This window comes from Glycine max, chromosome 14 (assembly GCF_000004515.6).
Source record: "Glycine max cultivar Williams 82 chromosome 14, Glycine_max_v4.0, whole genome shotgun sequence".
Taxonomy (NCBI): domain Eukaryota; kingdom Viridiplantae; phylum Streptophyta; class Magnoliopsida; order Fabales; family Fabaceae; genus Glycine; species Glycine max.
This window is the reverse complement of record NC_038250.2, coordinates 5,814,774-5,824,430: the sequence shown is the minus strand read 5'-3', so window position 1 is coordinate 5,824,430 and position 9,657 is coordinate 5,814,774. Positions and strand designations below refer to the sequence as shown.

The following is a 9,657-nucleotide window of genomic DNA, read 5'->3' as shown; positions in this document are numbered from 1 at the left end:
TTTAACTCAAAGCAAACTCTAATATGATGGGTGGGGTCCAACGGGATCAAGATGTTATTGAAGCATAAATATGATATAAAGTTTCACTTAATGTAAAAATAGAAAAGTTGAATATCATATATAAATTAGAAAAAAATTTATAAATCTAAGTCTTAAAATTTTTAAATTAAAGTGTAATATCAAATTTATTTATATAATTAGTTAGGATTCATTTGGTATAAATTTTCCGATTTATCCCCTGGGTTGCATAAGATAACTTATTCATTGCAACAGTATCAATTTTTTATTTTTTTGACTAAAGCTTGGTTTGCTGTAAATGTGGCTGTTGTAAAGTTGAAGACTTGGAGCAATAAATACGGCTTTGATTAAAAAGCAAAAGAACAAGCTTTTCTAGTTCTCAAACTCTTGTGACCTAAGCAAAACAGTCCAAATATCAAAACAAAACATAAACATAAATATAAATGGTAATAATAATAAAATAAAACACAATTCCCTGACATGTGTGGAACTCTTAGTAAGTAGCAGTTGGTACCACTTACTAGCAGAAAGAATCACAGACAAAAGCACAATGGTCATAGGTACTACACAGTTTTAGATCAGATTCAAGAACAGAACCCATACCTCACTCTCTCTCTCTCTCTGTCTCTCTTATATAGTTTCAAAACTTTCCCTCCATTCAGTTGTATAGTAGGGGATAAATATAAACATTACAAGAAGCTATGGAAACCAACTCAGTTTCCAAGCTTCTGTTGCTTGTCTTCAGTGTTCTCTTTGTTGGTTCTGAGTTGATCCATTGCAGTGTCACCTATGATAGGAAGGCCATTATCATCAATGGCCAAAGGAGAATCCTCATCTCTGGCTCCATTCACTACCCCAGAAGCACCCCTGAAGTATGTATATTATTTATTTTATATGCCATTATGTCACCCTTTTCTTTCAACGTTTTTGTTTTTGTTTTGTTTGTAGTTTGTTGTGTTTCTGAGTTGTCTGTTTGAAATGTGTGCGTGTTTTTATGTTAGCTTTGTTAGAAATATCAGTCGGGGATTCGAACCCAGCAACCTCTCCCTTCTCCCTTCTCCCTTTTCCAACCATTGGACCAATCTTATATCTCCTTGTTTGAAATGTGTGTGTTGTTGTAGATGTGGGAGGATCTAATTCGGAAGGCAAAAGACGGAGGCCTTGATGTCATCGACACTTATGTCTTTTGGAATGTTCATGAACCATCTCCTGGCAATGTACCAACCACTCTGGAATCTGGATCCTCATTTCATTGAATTCAGTTTCAAAATTCTCAAGTACCATCTCACACTGTTTTTTTGGTTTGTGTGCTATTTTTATGGTGTTGGGTTGCAGTACAATTTTGAAGGGAGGAACGATCTGGTACGGTTCATTAAGACAGTGCAAAGGGTGGGGCTCTATGTCCATCTTCGCATTGGACCTTATGTGTGTGCTGAGTGGAACTTTGGGTACATGCACTTTCAACTTTCCCTAGTGGATTTCTTTGGTTTCTTAGTATCAATGCTTAATCACATTGTTTGATGATGGTGTAGAGGATTTCCTGTTTGGTTGAAGTATGTTCCTGGCATCAGCTTCAGAACAGATAATGGCCCTTTTAAGGTTGTATCTTAATTTAAAAAATTTATTTCTTTGTCTTCTGAGTCTCTCTTCTTACTCAACAAGTTTTGACTGGTCTTAACCAGAAAAATACTTTTTTTTTTAACTTTTTTTACTTTTAGGCTGCAATGCAAGGTTTTACTCAGAAAATAGTGCAGATGATGAAGAATGAAAAGTTATTTCAGTCTCAGGGTGGCCCAATCATTCTCTCTCAGGTAGGCAGTTCCTTTCACCTATTTTTTAGTAAAGGAGCATAATAGCTGAAAGTGTTTTTTCCATGGGAATAAGTTCCTCACCGAAAGTGAAATCTTGATGTTAAAAAATTCTGGAGTGGTCCTGGAACTCACAAAATTCATTCTAATAAATCACTACTTAAGGATAATTCTATCTTCTTTTTTTCTCAAAATTTTTTAAGATCCTGGGTTTGTAATTGAAAATCTTGTCAATTCTGTTACTCCAGTCATTATTGGGAAGAACATGTTAAATCATGGGCACTACCACACCATGCGAATAAGTTTTTGAAGACAGTGTAGTGTAACTATCGCACACGTCTGAAGATAAAATTGTGGAGTGGATCTAGAACTCACAAAATTCATGCTAACAAATCACTACTTGAAGAAAAAATCTTTAAATTTGTCTCCATTTTTGTTTGAAATTTCTAGATTGAGAATGAGTATGGACCAGAAAGCGGGCAACTGGGAGCTGCTGGTCATGCATACACAAATTGGGCTGCAAAGATGGCCGTTGGATTAGCCACAGGTGTCCCCTGGGTGATGTGCAAGCAAGATGATGCCCCAGATCCAGTGGTGAGCCATCTCAAGTTCTTAGCTCCCTTACTCATTAGCTTCAGTTGTTACACTATTAGTGGGGAATGACTTCAATAATAATCCTTTTCTCTTTCTTTAAGTTCATCACCATTAGATTTTTATTAAGGCTCCATCCAATTCTTCTCAACAGATAAATACATGTAATGGATTTTATTGTGATTATTTCTCTCCAAATAAACCATACAAGCCTAGCCTTTGGACTGAGTCTTGGAGTGGCTGGTAAGCTATATGGTATTGTTTCTTGAGTTGGTTGTGAAGTGAAACTTTAGATATGGTTATCTGAAGTCTTTACCCTTTTGATCTTCTTCTCTCTTCTTCCTATTCTCTTTTGGACATCAGGTTTACAGAATTTGGTGGTCCAATTTATCAGCGACCAGTTCAAGATCTAGCATTTGCAGTTGCTCGTTTCGTTCAAAAGGGTGGCTCACTTTTCAATTACTATATGGTTGGTCTCCTTCAATGATTTATTTCTCATTTAAACAAAACATGTGCTGCCTTAATTTGTAAATATAAGTATTATTCATGGGCTTAATGACAAATGATAGTACCATGGAGGAACAAATTTTGGACGATCGGCTGGAGGGCCATTCATTACTACAAGCTATGACTATGATGCTCCAATTGATGAATACGGTCAGATAATTATGCTTTTAAAAACATCCCGAGATGATTCTTTGATTATTTTGTTTTAAACATGAAATCACTTGGCATCTATCTATAACATTTAATTGTAATTTACTCAGCTATAAATTCTATTCATTTTTGTTCTAATGACAACCAAGTCTGTGACATAGTACTCCCTTAATTATTCAAGTATAGATGCACACAGACACACTGAATTTTGATTTACTTGTTAAAAAGATAGCTTGTCTCATAATCTGTTCTATCGTCATCTGTATTAGCATATTGTAATTGAGTGCGTTACTATGTTCAGGTTTGATCAGGGAACCTAAGTATGGTCATTTGAAGGACCTTCATAAAGCTATTAAGCAATGTGAACATGCTTTGGTTTCTTCAGATCCCACTGTCACATCATTAGGAACGTATGAGCAGGTCAGTTGCCTCGTCTAGTTGCGTAATTCTTTACGATAAGTTACTTTCACAATGACAAGAATTATCCATGTCTTAGTTATTTTCCACTTCCAGGCTCATGTGTTCTCTTCAAAAAATGGAGCATGTGCAGCTTTTCTAGCAAACTACCATTCGAATTCTGCTGCAAGAGTGAAGTTCAATAACAGGAACTATGACTTGCCTCCTTGGTCAATAAGTATCCTCCCAGATTGTAGAACAGATGTATTTAACACTGCAAGAGTAAGAACATTTGAAGTGGTCTTTTGTTCTATCGTAATTAAGTATGATGGAAGCTATTGTTGTTCCATCAAGCATTTCTTACCAGCTTTTCCCTTTGCATCAAGTTATTGATTGGATTGTTATGCCTTCATGTAGGTAAGTTTTCAAACTTCACAGATACAAATGTTGCCTAGCAATTCTAGGTTGTTATCATGGGAGACCTATGATGAAGATGTATCTTCGCTAGCCGAAAGTTCCAAGATTACAGCTTCTGGACTATTAGAACAGATCAGCACTACCAGAGACACTAGTGACTATCTATGGTATATAACCAGGTAAAGTTACTTGATATGTAGATTATCTTCTAGATTTTCAAACAACACTCAAATGAATTAAATTAGAAGCTTTTTGAGTCATTTGCCTAAAAGTAAAGCAAGACATAAGTTCTTATTCTCTTCTTAGTTCTCAGCAGTTGAAATCTAACTGTTTTCTGGTTTGCATGCCACAGTGCTGACATAAGTTCATCAGAATCCTTTCTTAGAGGAAGGAACAAGCCCAGCATTACTGTGCATTCTGCAGGCCATGCTGTTCATGTGTTTGTTAATGGTCAATTTTCAGGTTAGTAGTTAAATTTGGTAGTTACTATGTTTGCAATCAAAGTTCAACTTAACATGATATGATTCCTATTTCCTTTTACAGGCTCCGCTTTTGGGACAAGTGAAGACAGAAGTTGCACATTTAATGGCCCTGTCAACCTACGTGCAGGAACTAATAAAATAGCACTTCTCAGTGTTGCTGTTGGATTACCAGTTAGTACCTTGCTTTAGTACTCAAATTTGAACTTGATTACCCCTTTGCACTGCTTGAATGTTTCAATAAAAATTGATTGATTTTGTTCTTTTTTTTTTTCCTAGAATGTTGGATTCCATTTTGAAACATGGAAGGCTGGGATCACTGGAGTTTTGCTTCATGGTCTTGACCATGGACAGAAAGATTTGACTTGGCAGAAGTGGTCATACCAGGTTTGATGCACACAAATCTAACTTATGATGTATACATGGGATTCATTAAACATTAAGGGGGTGTTTGGTAGGAGAGAAATTTTTATTTTCTCTAGAATCTTAACTTGGGAAACTTACGTTTGGTACTCATTTTTAAGAAACATATTTCTGGAAAACTATGATTCCCAAGAATCATTTTTAACTCACATTCCCACAAACATTCCCTAGGAGGGGTAAGAATCATACATCATGTTACTTTTATTAAATTATTTAATGTGATAAATAATTAAAGTTATTAGTAAAAATATCACATAACTTTTTTATTTTTAGAAAAATTATTTAAAGATTTTCAATGGTTAACTAAACAAATTTTATTCATTCCCAATAAACATGATTTCCGGAATTCATGATTCCCAAGAATCATGATTTTGGGGCATGAAAAATTTTCTCCCCTACCAAACACCCCCTAAGAGAAATTAGTTTCTAACTATGGTATCTAAATTCTAATCACACAGATTGGCCTAAAAGGAGAGGCTATGAATTTGGTGTCTCCCAATGGAGTCTCATCTGTTGACTGGGTGAGAGACTCACTAGCTGTCCGAAGCCAGTCACAGTTGAAATGGCACAAGGTAAGAATTATTACTGGTTTGTGATGATAACAGCATCTTCTAGAGTGTAAAATGAGAATTGAGAAGCTTATGATTGATGGAACATTCAGGCTTATTTCAATGCACCTGATGGAGTTGAACCATTGGCCTTGGACCTGAGCAGCATGGGAAAGGGTCAAGTATGGATCAATGGACAAAGCATAGGGAGATATTGGATGGTTTATGCAAAGGGTGCTTGTGGTTCTTGCAACTATGCTGGGACATACCGGCCTGCAAAGTGCCAACTTGGTTGTGGACAACCTACTCAACGATGGTATTACTTTTCTATTCAGCTTCAACATTACATCCTTATCCTTTGTAAAATTCTACTCAACTGTGTGACAAAATCACACACCTCTATGCAGATCACAGAGCCATTGTGTTTGTGTGGTGTGTCAGACATGACCTTATTTGAATAAACTTCTTTATAAGCTAGTTTGTTTAAGTTTATTTTTTAAAATAAGTGTTTTTTAAAATAAAATAAGCAGTTTTATGGATTTATGATGTGTTTGTCTAAACTGATTTTATTTAAAATAAATAATTTTGTTTTTTTGAGAAGCAAATTCTATCTGTTTATTAAAAAAATACTTATATAAAAAAACACTTATTTTAAAGTTATCTTTTTATAGTTTAAACAAACTCATGAACTAAACATCTCTCATAAGTTAAAATCAATTTTTACACTTCAAATTTTGTAGATGCTCTTTCATCTAATCTCTCCAAAAACTGAGGTACAATTGTTAACTTGTGAAAAAGTTTTATTGATTTTGTTTTTTATTTTAATTTTTGTCCTTGTAATTATTTACTGAAAATTTTACTCAATCAAGGTCAATATCTTGCATAGAGTAAAACAATTGTGTGCAGAGTGGTATATTTTTTTTTTTTGGTTGTGATTAGCACTACTCTATGTAAGAGTACTGATAATGAGACAACCATTTCCTATACAAATGCACACTGCACACTGTTGAATATGTCCAAAACAACACTTATATAATGTAAGCCCCTGCCTTGAATATTGGACAATGGAAGAATAGACATACCCATTTTTTCTGTTTGGAATTTTGTAGGTATCACGTGCCAAGATCATGGTTAAAGCCAACAAAGAACTTGATAGTAGTATTTGAGGAATTGGGTGGGAATCCTTGGAAAATAGCTCTAGTAAAAAGGACAATACATACTCCAGCAAACTAGTGAACCCAATTCAAAGAACTGAAAAAAGACGTGAATATGAGTAGTCAAATGGTGATTGACAGAGCAACATGCGATGGGACCATAGTATAGAAAATGGTTATGCCCACTTGTGCCGTTCTCTGGCTTCCGTTGGCATTGGTAGATCATAATGTTGAGGGAATAAGTAAATGTTAGGTTCAAGCGTTGATGTGTTCATCTCCAATTCTTCATTCTTCTTGATCTTGCATCAAAATAGACAACCGTGGATGATACAAAAAAAAAGGTGTGACCAAGTTGATTTTTAATTTATTCTTACAGTATGTACTTAATAAGAGAAAATAACAAAGTTCAGAGGTGTGCTTTTATTCACTTGTGTAATTTGTATATCTTAAATTCTCAATACATGCAATGCATTTAAGTGGTTGGCTTTTTAAATTTTAATCATCACAGTATCTTATTTGTCAATCATCACCCAAAGAGAATTTCTTTTAGTGGTTTTAGTTTTACAATGCCTTCAAAACCAAAACCTCATTACCTCAAGGCTTAAGTAAATGCTTTTTTTTTTTTTTTTCACTTATCCATACGAAAAATGTTACATTATTTCTACTTTGGGTCCTATTTTCAAGAATTTATAATTAAAGATAAAATAAGAAAATAAAAACACTTTCTCAAGTGAAATGACTCCTTATTTTCTCTTTAGGTATCATTCGAAGAGAAAGAATTTACAAAATAGCTTGTCCTTATTCTTATTTTTACAACATAGTAAAGAGACCTTACTTCTTTCAAAGTGAATTACTCAAACATGACTCTAAATATTGTAGTTTAAAAAAAAAAATTGATTGTAGAGTTTTCAAAGTACCCTTCCATCTTGGAGCTATTTAGACCAACACTGATAATAGCAAGCGCCAGTCTCACTCCGTTTACCCAAAGTACTATCCCCTTCCATCTTGAAGCAAAGAAATCACAGAAAGTAACAAGGTCACGGCAATGATAAAAAATATATAGAACACACACATACTTATTCATAAAATTGTATTAATTCGCTAATACGAAAAAAAGACAATGCAACAATTTTATTTTTATACATCACTCAATGTTCTGCCAACTCAATATCCATAGAGAAAACATGCAAACTGACTTGAAAACATTAAAATGCATTATTCTTGATCTTCTTTCATATGATGATACTTCACTTCAAGAAGAAGCAGCAGCAGCAGATACATGCTTGGCTATGGTGAGTTGCAGCTCCTCCTTCTTAGCACCAACAACCTTATCCACGATCTTGCCATCTTTCAAGAAGAGGAAGGTTGGCATGGCCTCAATGGAATATTCCTCAGCAACAGGCTGAAAACATCAATGCAATGCAATTGTAGAATTATTAGTAAATTTTAATTAAAACAAAATGAAATAATGTGACAGAGGATAGATTGATTCAAATTATGTATTAGTATATGCTTACCCTCACTTCATCCACATCCACCTTGAGGAAGATCACTTGAGGAGTATGCCTAGCAATCTCTGCCAGAACTGGGGCAATAAAACGGCATGGACCACACCAGGAAGCAGTAAAATCCACCACAATCTAGCAATTAAATGCAATGCCATTTTCTTTCAGAAACTTGAGGATAACATCATATATAATTTGTAAATCTTAATAGATATATTATTCATACAGCAAAATTATAGTACATCTAATCTCACATTTCTCTCTCTCTCCATCTTTCTTCTCTCGCCTTCTTATTTTTTTCTCTTATTTAAAAAAAGCATAAAAAAAATAGTATAAATGAAATTTCTCTATGTAATACTATGATAAGAAGATAAGGAAGAAGGTATCTTATAAAAAAAAAAAGAAAGGAAGCAGGTAATATACACTTAGATGGCACAACTATGCAAAGAGTTTTTTCTAATCAAAACTATGCTACTACAAACTTAAATGTATTTGGACACAGGAAAGTCTACATGCATCAATTATAATACAGGACGGTATAAAAAAATTAACAATATAAGATTGAATGCATATCTTTAATTTTTATAAACATGATTTTTTAACTAATTTGACTCTTTAAAAAAATATTAATTTTAAATTAAAATATTATCACATTCCATACAATCTCATAATATTAATGATTACTGACTTAAAATAACTAGATCCATCCCACATTTCTATCATATGATTATTTATTATTTAAAAAAACAAGCAAATTAAAAAAAAATTAAGAAGATTAAAAGCAAATAAAATTATAACAACCCACGTTAAAAATAATTAAAGCATATTAAATTCATAATCAATGCCGACAAAGTTGTGGCTTGTGATCGTGAAAATGCAAAGTCAACTACACCTCAAAAGCCACACGTCTATGTTTATACTTGCTGGCACACCATATGGATCTAAGGATTTTTTTTCTTCATTGTTTCTTTTTTTATAAAAAAAGTGAACATTTTATAACCTATGAAAGATAAATTATTGTACCCTCCAAAACCATGCAAATCGGACCAATCTCCATATGATATATTGTTAATCTTTTTTATAAATTAAAAATAATTTAATTATCCATTTAATTCTTATAGTTTTTAATTTTTTTTAAAAGAAATTTTTTTTAATATGATAATGGATTTTTTAATTCCTAAAATTTATATTTTAATTCTTAAAAGATTTAGGTCGTTAAAATTTTTTAAATCTATTAGTTAAAATTTTTTATTGGAAATTAAAATGTAAAATTTAAAGACTAAAAATTCACTGATTAATTTAAAAAGTATAAGATCTAAAGGGTAATTAAACCATTAAAAATATAGTAACCGAACCACAGTTTTTTCGGACCATCTAATGATTTGTTGGTAAGGGACTGGATAGTTTTGCAATCCACAGGGATTAAGGACATAAAGGGACAGTAAAATGAAAGATCTCGAGTTCAAAACAAAGTTGAGTAGAAAGTAGGGAGGTGCAGAAAGCAAATTAGTGAAGAAGTTGAGGTTTGTTTGGATGCTAACCAATTTTTGGGAGTCTTTTCCATTCTGCAGTTGCTGGTTCCACGCATCAACGGTGTGGACGCCGACAACCTGACCCTCTTCAGCCATGTTTCTTAGAGAGCCAGATTGAGAATGATGTGA

The 9,657-nt window shown here is 33.4% G+C and overlaps 2 protein-coding genes across 2 annotated transcripts; one reads left to right on the top strand and one right to left on the bottom strand.

Moving 5' to 3' along the window:
• Window positions 1–495: 495 nt before the first annotated feature.
• LOC100818981 (beta-galactosidase 5) lies at window positions 496–6,984 on the top strand. The gene is made up of 18 exons (XM_014767002.3): window positions 496–890; window positions 1,140–1,235; window positions 1,354–1,466; window positions 1,551–1,617; window positions 1,737–1,829; window positions 2,277–2,420; window positions 2,572–2,660; window positions 2,781–2,886; window positions 2,987–3,074; window positions 3,376–3,494; window positions 3,588–3,752; window positions 3,888–4,066; window positions 4,240–4,349; window positions 4,431–4,540; window positions 4,646–4,753; window positions 5,248–5,361; window positions 5,451–5,653; window positions 6,447–6,984. The coding sequence occupies exons 1-18, from the start codon at window positions 720–722 to the stop codon at window positions 6,568–6,570; spliced, it is 2,199 nt and encodes a 732-aa protein (XP_014622488.1). The 5' UTR covers window positions 496–719; the 3' UTR covers window positions 6,571–6,984.
• A 554-nt stretch (window positions 6,985–7,538) lies between these two features.
• Window positions 7,539–9,657, bottom strand: LOC100306506 (uncharacterized). The gene is given in 3 exon segments (NM_001249102.2): window positions 7,539–7,893; window positions 8,009–8,131; window positions 9,538–9,657. Coding segments are annotated over 3 exon segments (360 nt in total). The 5' UTR covers window positions 9,625–9,657; the 3' UTR covers window positions 7,539–7,743.

Coding starts and splice junctions, on each gene's coding strand:
- LOC100818981 (XM_014767002.3), top strand. CDS start 720: ATGGAAACCAACTCAGTTTCCAAGCTTCTGTTGCTTGTCTTCAGTGTT. Junction 1,236..1,353: donor ATGAACCATCTCCTGGCAAT/GTACCAACCACT, acceptor GTTGGGTTGCAG/TACAATTTTGAAGGGAGGAA. Junction 5,362..5,450: donor CACAGTTGAAATGGCACAAG/GTAAGAATTATT, acceptor TGGAACATTCAG/GCTTATTTCAATGCACCTGA.